Consider the following 12,155-nt stretch of genomic DNA (forward strand, 5'->3'; position numbering starts at 1 on the left):
GAGCACTGCTTTCCCTTTCACATCCCTAGATTAGAGGGGGGGTTCCCTCCCCATCGCCACACCAGCGATAGCATTACTGCAGCTCGAGTTGCTTTCAGGGGCAACTAGAAGATGTTCTGGCTCATCCCACTCGGCACTGCTCTTGAGCCACTGTGACCATACAGGGTCCTTGTGGCACAACAGACCCACTGATGGGCCATGGGGGTTTCAGCCATTTTTGGGGCTGCTTCACCTGAGGACCAAACCAGATCTGGAGTCAGTGCAATGTTCTCCAGTCCCTGTTTACTTTTTATATGGATCAATTCTGGGGCAAACTCCTAAAGAAAGGAGCTTTCTCCTGCTTTGTGGCCACACACAGTTTTACCTCCCAGGTGCCTACTAACAGTGCACTGGGATCAGCAAAGGAAGCAGTCTCTCACTTTGGGAAGGGGCATTGCAGCCCAGAGACTTCCAGGACTCTCCTAAACTGGTCAGTCACATCACCTTTAAACTTCTCTTTGCTTAAAAACAGGGAAAATTGGACCAAGAGTGGACAGCATTTCACAGCCAGCCTGCCTACCCCAAGCCTGCAGGTGCTGCTGAGATGCCTTCACCCGGGAGAAGTCACCTCCATGGGCAGAAGGATGCCAGCTCAAGGATCTCCATCAATACAGCTGGTGGAATGGGAGAACATTTTCTATGAGGCAACTGAGGCAGGAGGGCACTTGGGCTGGTTTGTTAATTGTCTGAGTTTTCTCAGGAGGATGATGAGTCCTCTCCTGAGACCTGATGGATTGCACCCTTTGGCTCTAAATGTGGTCCCAAAACACACATGGATCCTATTAGGTCCTAACCCATGCATGACTTGGTGCTAGGTTTTAGTCTTGACTGCCATGAGATTTCACCACATGCTTACAGGCTTGGCTGAAGCCACACCACAGACATGGTTCTCAATAATTTCTTCCAATAAAAGGGGGGAAATGGCTGCTATAGCATTAGCAAGTGCTATAGCTTCTTTCTCCTTGCTCAGATAGCTCAGGCCATGGGAAATGCAAACTCCCCTTGGTCCTGCACCAGCACCCATCTGATGTGCAGGCTGAAAATTGGGTGCCTTCCTCTTCAGGATAATCACAGATTGCTTTTTTAAAAAAAAAGGACTCTGCTGCAACTGCCTCCTTTACTAAGTAAATGAAATTACAAATATCTCAAGGGATCAGCTGTGAAACTGGGTAACAAATGAGTCTATGTAATTTCCTTTATAAACCAGAAGTGTGCATGGCATTTCTTGCTGGGAAAAGATTACAAGCAGAGACTGTGTTTCTATACATTGTATTTGTCATACTGCAACAACAAAGACAGCCATCCAATATATTTTAATAAGTAAGTCACTCTACAGCACTTGACAGACAAAACAGACGTCACAGTGCTTTCTTTGAATTTCATACTGAAGTATTTCTACTTTAAAAACTATCATTAATCCCTGAGACCATTGCATAGCTGATGGAGGAGCCCGTTAGGAAACCCAGAGGAAATAGGCGACTTCGTCCAGGTCGACGGGATAGTCCGTGAGCAGCACCGGGGTCTTCTCAAACAACTCCCCCTTGTAGCTGCGCCACTTGCCCGCCGGAAGGTAGACATCACGCTCCTGCTTGCCCATCTCCAGGACGGGTGCCACCATGAGGGTGTCACCAATGAGGAACTGGGAGTCGATCCTGTGAGTGGCCTCGTCACGGGGCGAGATCCACCAGATGGGACGGATGATGGGGTCGCCCGTGTCGGTGACCTCCCCAGCCAGCTCCAGCAGCAGCGGGGCCACCAGTGACTCGTGGAGCTCTGTAAACTTCTGCGCAATCTCCACCACCTCCTTGTCATAGAGCCAGGGCGGGATGGAGAACTGCATGGAGGGCATGAAGGCCGACAGCTCCAGCCACCGCACATACAGCTCCCGGTCGGGGATCTCCACTGCCCCATCTGTCTTGTTGGGGAGGAAGTTTCCACCAATCATATCTGGCAGTACAAATGGGTACCCCAGCATGCTGATGGTGAGCACCGTGGGGATGAGGGACTTGAGGCCAAGCTCGTAGCCCCAGACGGAGTCACGGTCAATGATGCGGAAGAAGCAGGAGATGTTCTGTGACTGATACCCCACGCGCACCTCAGCCAGCTCATAGAAGGGGATGGCCATCTCCGTGTAGCGCCGTGACCAGATGCTGGGGTCCGAGAGTGGGCGGAAGGTGCTGAACTGCTTGGGCAGGTAGCTGGTCTCGCCCGCGTCAAACTTGAAGGATGAGATGCCGTACTTGTGTCGGAGCTGGCGCAGGTGGCTCTGGAACCAGTCCCGGGCCGACGGGTTGGTGAAGTCCAGGATGGCCCCAATGCCATTCCACCACTCCACCATGGCCGGCAGCCGCCCAGAGGGCTCCTTGATGAACAGCTGACGCTCGATTCCCACTCCAAAATTGGAGGAATCTCTGTGTATGAAGGGATGAATCCACAGGGTGACCTTAAACCCATCTTCCCTCAGTTTTGCAAACATCTCTGTCACGTTGGGGAACTTGACGGGGTCAAAGTCAAAGTCCCCATAGGCTTGCGTGTACATGTCATCGATTTCAATGTGACTGCAGTTAAAACGGTTCTTCTTAATGTTTCTTACAAAATGCAGAACTTTATCCTGGTTGATATCTTTTTTGTAGAGTGCCCAGGTGGACCAGATGGGGTATCGGAAGGCGTTCTCGGCGGGGATCTTGGAGGGCTTGTTGAAGTACCTGCGCACCATGTACTTGTGGATGGAGGTGACATCGGAGCCCACACAGACCCGGTAGCTGAGCTCGGGGAAGGGCTGCTGCCCCGGCGGGGGCTTGTAGGGCGAGTCCTTGTAGCGAGCCTGGAAGAAGAGGGCACGCTCGGTGGCGTTGAAGCCCAGGTGGAAGGGCACGGAGTCGTTGATCTTGATGGCCGCTGCCTTGGAGGAGAGCCAGTAGCGCTCAAGGATGCCACCAAAGCTGTCGCGGAAGGAGTAGACGTCGCTCGTCACATAGGGCACGGGCTCCTGGTAGCCGGCCAGGCGGATGGGCCAGTGCTGGGTGCTCATCTCCGAGCCCCCGTACCAGTGGGCGTCCTCCCAGAACATGGTGTGCTCCACCGCCGGGCCGGCCGCCAGCTCCTCCCAGCGCACGCGGTAGCACATCACCGTGTCCTTGGGCTTCACCGTCTGGATGAAGAAGTTGAGCGGCCCCCCGCCCGACCGCGTGCAGCTCAAAATCTCGCCCTCCTTGGAGCACGACTCCAGGTCGAGGCTGCCCGAGCGGAAGGCCAGCCGGAAGACCACCTCTCCGTGCTGGTTCCTGATGACGAAACCATCTGCCCGCAGGTCCATCAGCTCCATCTTGAGCCGCTCCGCCTTCCACAGGGACACCGTGTAGTAGCACCAGGCCACCACCGCGGCAATGAACAGGACGAGGCCCAGCAAGATGACCCCGAGCATGGGTCTCAGCTCCTTGGAGGGCTTCTGCTTCACTGGCGTGAAGTTTTCCCGCAAATGCATTTCTTTGGTTTCCCCCTTTTGAGCATTTCCATGTTTTCCCGCGCGGTGGGTAATTAGGCTGTCCATGACTCCTTGGCAGCGTCAACGCTTGGTTAGAAACTTTCCTGCTGAATTTTTTTCTCAAACTGGTGGACAGAAAATCCAAGGTGCTGCATGAAGATGGTCACAGTCTCCTTTCCAAAGCCTGGCCGCTTACACCTGCAGTGTTATTTCATGAAACAGAGGGTTATAAACACAAAAAACCCAATTAATTCTTGCTAACAGTTGTAGCTCCTCGCCTCCCGTTTGCAGCCCGGCAGCCTCTCTGGCCCCGTGGCTCTGGCTTGCTTTGCTCTGTGCGGCGGCAGTCTGTTCACTGACAGCTGGGCTGAGCTTTTTCGGAGAGGGGCTGTGCCAGGATTCCCATGACCCTCTCTTGGCTGCAGCCTCGGTGTGTCCCGCAGAGCAAGGACGAAGGGATGAAAGTCAGGCCAGAGCTTGGAGGAGAATGGGGCCAGGGAAAGGGGCTCATACCTGAGCATAAAAGCTGGACATCACAAGCTGCTGTGTTTTTACGTTAATTATACGCCCTGCTGGATTTCCCCACCTGTCCACAACTTCTCTGCATCAAATGCAGGCAGAGAAATGCTGCGCTGAAGTGTCCAGCCTCTGCCTGCCGTTCCCCACCACCCCCTGGGGATGCAGCTGGCAAGTGATGTTTTATCTCCCCGCACTTTGCACCTTCCCTGAGCTGCATGGGGACGTGGGGACGTGAGGAGGCACACACTTTGTTGCCAGCACTGCGCTGCTCTGGGGTGGCTGGGCAGAGCCCTTCAGCTGCCTGCCCTGCTGCCCATCCTGGAGACATCACCCCAGGACAGCCCCTCTTGTCGTGGCAGGGAAAAAAGAGGATGTTTGTCGGCATCCGTGTCTCCATTTTTTGTCCTAATTTAGTTCTTGTAGCTCCCGGGCTTATGCCAGGCAAGATGCTACAGTGCAGTAGGGGTGGAAGATATTTAGGCACAGAGTTTGGGGATGGAGGTGTTAAACTGAAGTTGTTGCAAGACCAGGTCTACATTAAAACCTTGTTTTGCTGAGAAATACACAAGAAGACAACACAAGTCCCAGTTGCATCAAGCATCACCAAGCCAGCCCGTGCAGCTTGCAACATCTGAAAGAGCATCCACTGCCAACAAAAATGACAGGCGGGGGAAACCAAGGCAGGTGGCTCGAGGCAATGCACACTGGGCTCCTGGTTTCCCTGGCCCCATCCTGGGGTCTGTGTGATCTGACAGGATGAAAATTTGCAGGAGCAGCCTGTATGGAGAGGGGGGAAAAAGAGCCAGCTTGCTCATCCGAGCCGTGCCCGGCAATACATGCCGGCCATATTTATCCGCGCCACCATGACATCAGTCTAAGAATACAGAGATGATAAGCTGCCTAAGGAGCCATTAAAAATACCAGAGGTCACCGCATTTGGGACTGATCGCAGCAGCCTCCCAACCACCCCAATGAGCCACTCGGTTAGTTTTTGTAATGCGTTCTCAGGGTGAGCGAGGCTTTGCGGTGAAAAAGAGCCAGAGTGGATAAAAGCCTTCCCGGGTGAGCCCCTTCTGGGGCAGGCAGTGAGAGAAGGAAGGTCGCTACTGTCCCAAAGAGATGGTGACCCGGGACAGGGACAGTTTTGGGGAGCAGGTTGGGTTACATCCATGTTTGGGGCACTCTGCCAGCCCCAAAGTGCTCAGACCTGGCAGGTTCCCCAGTGCTGGCCCAGCTCCTGACGTGGCTTTGCAGCTCCAGCTCGGGTGGTTTCCAGCGAAACCCTGGTGTTTTTGCAAAACAACCTCTTCACTTTGAAGATGTTTTTATGTGCTGGGTCAGTCCTCGGTTGCTGCCCTCCAAGCTTTCCTCCTCTTCTTCCTTTCTCCTTTCGCCCTCCCAGCCAGCCTGGAGACAGGACTCTCTTTTAAGATGAGCCCCACCATATTCCAGGGTGAAAAAACAAGGAAGGGAAAGGGAGAAGGAAACAAGTTTTTCTGCCTTTTTTTTTTTTTAATATTAAACAACAACGTATTAAAAAAAAAACCCACAGGGACATCAGGACTCCAAAATACCTACAAGAATAAAGGATCTGTGGGAAGTTTCCCAGCTTTCAATGCAGTGACTTCTCTCCCAGACAATTGCTTTAAATCCCTCGGTTTCCTCAGGGGCAGAAGATCAGTAGCAGAAAGACGGTATACAAGGGAGTCAGGGCTCCTGGGCCAAGCTGTCCTGTTCCCAGGGCCTTTTGGGTTTTCCTCCTTCCTATGATGTGCTGAGATTCTGTGTTGGTACCCCAGTCCTGCTCCTCATGGTGGAGAGGTACCGCCTGGGAGATGCGGGTTGTCGGTGGGAAGAGCAGGTGCTGGCACATCTGGAGGCAGAGCAGGATGAAATTGGGATTCCTGGGATAGATCCCACCAGGGTAAGGGAGTCTCTGAAGCTGCAACTCCTGTCCTTCAAGGCTTCTGTCTCGTGAAAGCATTGAACATCCTCTGGCCAAGCCGGCAGCCTGAGCGCTGCAGGGGGGTGATGAGGAGTGCTGCCAAGGGGTGCACATTGGTCACCCAGAGCCCGGATCCAGACTTTTCCTTGCTCCGTCCATGGTGTTATGGCACCACAGCGTTCCTTCCCCATGAATATTTAACCAGTCCTTGCGAAACCTGTCAGCTCCAGTGAATACTTAATTAACCCAGGCAAAATGCAACTGCTTCCAGGCAAGGATGAGCCGAATGCTTCCAGAGCACCCCAAAAATCAGATGCCCAAGGGATATAGGCATAGTTGTATTGTATTTCGGCTGGTTTATCAGATGCTGATCTGGTACGGGTCCGGCCTCATCAGTCCCCCAGGCCTTCCTCCGAAAGGAGCCGGGATTCCTCACCCTGATGATCCAAGCAGCCCTTAGCACGCACAGATTAAACATTGACATACCAGCACCATGACATGCAGAAAATGAGCTGGGACTTTAGACCCTCCTAGAGTTAAACGGGAGCTAAGCAAGGGTTTCAAGTGATGAAACGCATGTCAGCTAGCTTGAAGGGCAGCTACGTGCCTAAACCCCTTTGTACACCTGCCCTCAGAGCCTCCTCCAGACCAAATCTATCCTGGTCTCTTGGCACATGTGGCACAAGTTTGTCAGGCCTCAGTCCAGGTCCCACCTATGCGACACTTGAATCCTCAGACTTTTGCCTTTCCAATGTGTTTATCTGCCTGCTGGTGCAGGGAGAGCATCAGTCATCAAACAACCCATCAGGAAACCATTCTGTCTTTAAAAAAGAGAAAGTTTTCTATATTAAGATTCCTTTTATAACAGGTTATCAAACACTTAGGAGTTGCTATCAGGTGCTTGTAGAGACAGTGTATGACATATTCTAGCAGAAAGCACCATAGGTATATATAAGTCATGGTCATAAACAATTGCCCTGTCAAACTCTGCAAGAACTGATTAATCATTTAGTGAGCCCTTTTAAACTGTTTCAAATGGGAACTTTTAACAGAAAACACACCCGAAGAAGAAAGCAGTTCCCATCAGCTCTCATTTCCCATAGCAGCCTGGCACTCTCAGGCGTCCTAACGGGGATTTACTGCTAAAAGGGACCCAGGGGAGGTTTGCTCACCATTTTTTCTGTGTGTATAGATGACGTGAGAAAAGAAGTATCTGCTATCGCTGCAGCCAAGGAGGGGGAGCAAGGGAGAGCCAAGGTTATCGCATGAGCTGCCACAGATTAGCTACAAAGCCAACAAGGCTTAACGCAAGGGGGAAGTGGCTGGGGGATGGATGCAGAGGGTGAAATGACATTGCCAAGGACACTCTGCAGTCCATGTGGTGCAGGTAGGGGCCCTGACGTCCCGGGGGTCCCTCCCATGGAGCGGTGCATGATCCTGCTCCTCCTGAGAGCTGGAAAAAACTCAAAGCTTGCTTGTGCCCTGAACCAGGGAGGATATTACCCACAGCACTGCACGCACCCCTCACCCCAGCTCTGGGCTTTGAGCAATTCCTGATAGCACCAGTGAAGGCAACAATGATGGATGGTTGGCCTTACTGCCTCAACCCTTGGCCCGTGGGGATCTCGCCCGGGGCCTTTGGGCTGAAACAGCAGTTTGGTTCATATTAACCCCATATCAGTAGCAGAGTCTGACCCGCCGGGAAGCTTCTGGCTGTATCCTGCAGGGATGCACCAGCGGCATGGAGAGACCTGCACCAGCGGCATGGAGAGACCTGCACCAGCTCACACCCACCAGGCTGCTCTGAGCAGGCTTATTTCTGGCAGCCATGCTGATTTGGGGATCTCTGCACTGCTCCCCAAGGATCCTGATGCCTGGAGGGTTTTTAGCTCGGCATGAAGGTGACTGCACAGACTCTGATGGCTTGTGCCTCTATAAAGTGCTGCTGCAAAGCTGGTAACCTCATGCAAGCCTGACAGTGCTATAAGCCCCCTGGAGCCATGAAAATCCAGCTCAGGTCTAAAGCAGAAATATTACCTGGGCTTTTTCCTTATCCAGAGGATCCCAATCTCTCACTACTGGGAATAAAGCAGAGTTTACTGCACAGGTCTTTCAGTCCTAATTGCTATAGGAGCAGGCACTGGAAAGTCCCACTCTTGTCCTTTTATACGAACAAAGTCCTCCTTCCCGAACTGGCAGAAAAAAACCTGCAAAATCAACTTTTTCCCCAATTCAGGGCTCTTTCTAACTGCTGAGACTGCACACAGTGTTCATGTGCTGTTCCAAGATGCAAGCAGCAGCCACAGCATCCCGCTGCACGCTGAGAGCCGCTCTGCCCGCATCCTTGGGAAGGAGCTCCATCTGCTGAGCCAGTGGCCCATGCTGAAACCCAGGGAGTGCTTCCAGGCTTGTCCCAGGGCTGCGGGGTGACGGGTCATCGGGCATCTCCTGGGCAGTACTGAGCCCGTCAGACCCTGTTGCATCAGGATTAGTGCTTGTGAGGAGCTCCAGGGAGTTTTTGAGGTGCTTTCTCCTGATGAAGAAGCAAACTGAGCACAGAGAGATAAGCAAAGCGCAGGTAAGGGGAAAAAAGGTCGTCGTGTGCCAGAGTTGTAATGTGTGAGCAGGGTGGGGGACACTGGAAATACAGGGGAAGGGGTGAAAAAAAAGGGCGCTCTCATTTCAGGCCGCTCTGAAAGAAGTCAGTCAGCTGGGTTCATGACAGGTGAAGGAATAAGCCAGGAAGCTAAGCTGGGCTTTCTCCCACTTAGACCCAGGCTCAGTTGGAGGCTCTGCTTGGAGAGGGAGCCCTTGGGAGCTGCCTGCAACACCAGTGAGGTAAAGAGGCTCAATGCTTCAAGGCTTTCACCTAAGAGGGGAACCACTCTTGGTTGCCATTTTCTTGTGAGAATGAGCCAGAGACTTACCATGAGCATCAAATGCTCCAGGTAGGTCCTTGAGGGATGCTTCAGGCTCTGCATGCATTAAGCCAACTGCCAGGATGAGGGGTCCTGGGCAATTTATCTCATACCTGCCCCTGTGGCACTTCTTGCAGAACTGAAGCACCCACAGTGGGAGATGAGGTTCTCGGGCAGGCATCTGCTCTGGGCTGCCCACAGTCTCAGCCTGCTGCTCACATGGGAGCAGGGCTGCAAGGACCATATCTAACCCAGGCATCTCTGGAGGTGCTGCTTTACCCTATACCAGCTCCACTTCCCAGCCACGGGAGAGTTTTGGTATGTAAAAATATCTTTTTCCTTCTGCATCCCTTCTTGGAGATACAGGATCTTTACTGTGGTTATTTTCCTATACATTTGATGCCAAGCGCTTCTCTGTGATCAAAGGTTTCACTGCAGAGACAACCCCCTGATGGCCAGACCCCTCAGCTTGCCTCGGCACTTATCCAGCTTCAACCAGGGCAATGAAAGCCCATCTTCAAAGCAGATGTGGATGGAGGAACGAATCGCGATCAGTGCCAGCCAGCAGCCAGCGGGATGTGGTAGGGTTTTTACCACTAAAACTCAGCCTGGTCATAAGCAAGAGAGACTTCCCTGGGTTTTTCAGAAATTACCCAGCATGGCTGAAGCTGATCCTTTCACAAGCACTTTGAATCAGGCACCCAGATGGAAAAACCTGCAAAAGGCCAGACAACAGAAATAAAAGCTAATGAGCATTTGCACCTCTGCCCGAAGGAGGTTACCCAGCGAGAGAGGAAGATAAAAATAAAATACTGAACAACTGGAGAGCCCCCCAGAGCCCCAGCCCTCCTCACCCCAGGGACTCGGTGTGAGTTTTGCCATCCCCGTCCTGGGATGACACTGAGGGTACTGGATTGAGCTCAGATTTTAAGCTCAGGCTAAGAGTCTTGCTGGCACCAAGGCTGGGGTGAAAGCCTAACAGATGGCTGTGCTGTTCCTGAGCATCCCTCGGGTTTTAGGCTAGCGAAATATTCAGCTCTGCTTGCCCTCCCAGCTGCTGTGTGCCAGAAAGCAGTGCTGGTCCCACACCAGACAGGGCTGCATTTGGGTGGTTGGTGAGTGATCCCTGTGTTTGAAGGTGTGGTGGGTAACACCACGTCCCTATCAGGAGATGAAGTTTCACTTGCTCATCGCTTCACTCTGATTAAATCCACTGTGAGCTGCAAAATGAGGAGGAAAAAGCAATGCACCCATCAAACTGATGATGGAGCCAAGAACAAGGCTGCTCCACAGGACTCAGGTCAACAAGGACTAACCAGACGTGGAAGTTACGTGACCAAGAGCCAGCAATTATGGGACTATCCTGCTTTGTGTGGGAGAGACCACAGCTGGAAAGTAGCTTGCTCTCTCCTATGGGGAGCCCAGGAAAAGCTGTGGAAATGATTTGAAGAAAACATCCCTACTCATGAGGCCACTCCATGCTGTAAGCAAACCAATGCATCACAGAAGAATGGGCTTCAAGGCTACAGAGCAATTTTATATGCAAATACTTTCTTGCATGCATAACAAATAAGGCCAAAGTGGTGTCCTGAAACCCTAAAAATCTCAGTGGCTGATGTTCAACTGATTCACTTTGGTCTGTGCTGACGCCTCACTTTTAGACTGACCACTTTTCTCCAGGGATTAAAAATAGAGTCAGTTTCTGGGTTACAGTCTCCTCAATCCGGTGCTAGTGGGGGGTTCAGTGGCAGCCTGAACATCCTCTATCTCATTAAGGGATTGCCAAAGCCAGAAGAAAAGGATTTGCCCTTGGATATGGTGTGAAGTTGCATGGAGCAGATCTCCGGATGGAGCGGATGTCCAGATGGAGCAGATCTCCAGATGGAACAGACCTCTGCTCCGGTGCCCCAGGGCAGGGTGGTGGGCAGCAAGGAGGGCAGCTGGGTTCTGTGCTGTGGCATCCCTCGTCACCCTTGATGCCAGTTGGAGGTGATGGCACCAGACCCAGGGGACAGCTGAGCCGAGATGCTTCAGGACATCACATTGGAAGAGGAGCATCAGCACATGTCCTAAAGTTGGAGACTTTTCCTTTCTTTTCTTTCTTTCCTTAGGGCAAAGAAGTGAATGTGGCTTAACAACAGGTGGGAGATGTTATTTGAAGCAAGAAGATACCCTTCAAAAAGCTGGAATCACACCCTGGAGACGAAAACACCCGGATTTCCTAAAGGCTTTGCACGGAGTTTAATAGGCCCCAACAGGAACAGAGGAGACTCAGAATAAGAGGGAAGGTCCTGGCAAGGTTAAATATCTGCAGGAAGAAGCGAAGTAGTGGGAATGAGGACATAATCCTTCTTCCCACAGAGGTGACAGGGGCTTGCCCAGGGCAAAATCTGAGCTGCCCATCATGCAGAGACAGGAGACCTGCTAAACACACTGGGATTGGGAAATCCTGAGCTAAAAATGGCAGGAAAAGAGTAAGGGACACAGTTTAGTTTTCCCTCAGCATCATCTGTGGGTCCCTGCTGGATTCAGATCTGGGGATAGACCTGTAGCCTGACCCTGCACAGCCCGTCCCACGCTAAAACTGCAGCAAAGATCCCCGACAGCTCCCTGCCCTCTCGGCAGGAGGAAGACACCTTCCTGGCATATACAGGGAAAGGCTTTCTGGGTGTTGAAAAGCAATTGCAATCCTGTGAATGGGGAGAAATCTGGGATTAAGGAGCCCAGAGACAGACTTCATGGCTTTGGGCAGATCACAGCCTCTCCGTGCCTCAGTTTCCCTTGTGTGAAATGGATGGAAGGGCCAGGAGGAGAAACATGGGAGATGTACCAGCTCCCAGGGTCAGAGCAATAGCAGGATCCATGGTAGAAGAGCACAGCGACCTTTTCACCAGGATATTCGCTATGACGCTCTCCATCCGACGGGGAGACACCTCCACCCCGAGCTCCTCCCTTTCCTCCTCCTCCTGTGGGAGAGACACGCTCGCTTGGCAAACGTAGTGGAGAGCGTTTACATTTTCAAGCCCAGTCATGCGGAGGAGAGTTTAACATCTGTGCTTTTTTAAATTAAAAATACCTGGTACTTAGTGCAACTTGACACATTCTCATGGGGAAAAGAAACCAGTAGTCCCAAAGAAACCAGTTCTGCAGTATTTTTCCTGAGCGCAGTGCAATGGCCAGGCAGGAGCAACGTCACCAGGGCAAGAACTTACTCCAACCTTCCCTTTTGTTTGACCGTAGGATATCCCTC

The 12,155-nt window shown here is 52.2% G+C and overlaps 1 protein-coding gene across 1 annotated transcript; it reads right to left on the bottom strand.

Annotated features, from left to right (window-relative positions):
• Positions 1-1,341: 1,341 nt before the first annotated feature.
• Positions 1,342-4,056, bottom strand: LOC142075155 (myogenesis-regulating glycosidase-like). The gene has a single exon (XM_075136178.1). The coding sequence runs from the start codon at positions 3,587-3,589 to the stop codon at positions 1,493-1,495; it is 2,097 nt and encodes a 698-aa protein (XP_074992279.1). The 5' UTR covers positions 3,590-4,056; the 3' UTR covers positions 1,342-1,492.
• Between the last annotated feature and the right edge of the window lie 8,099 nt (positions 4,057-12,155).

The sequence above is a fragment of the Calonectris borealis genome, chromosome Z (assembly GCF_964195595.1).
Source record: "Calonectris borealis chromosome Z, bCalBor7.hap1.2, whole genome shotgun sequence".
NCBI classification, from domain to species: Eukaryota; Metazoa; Chordata; class Aves; order Procellariiformes; family Procellariidae; genus Calonectris; species Calonectris borealis.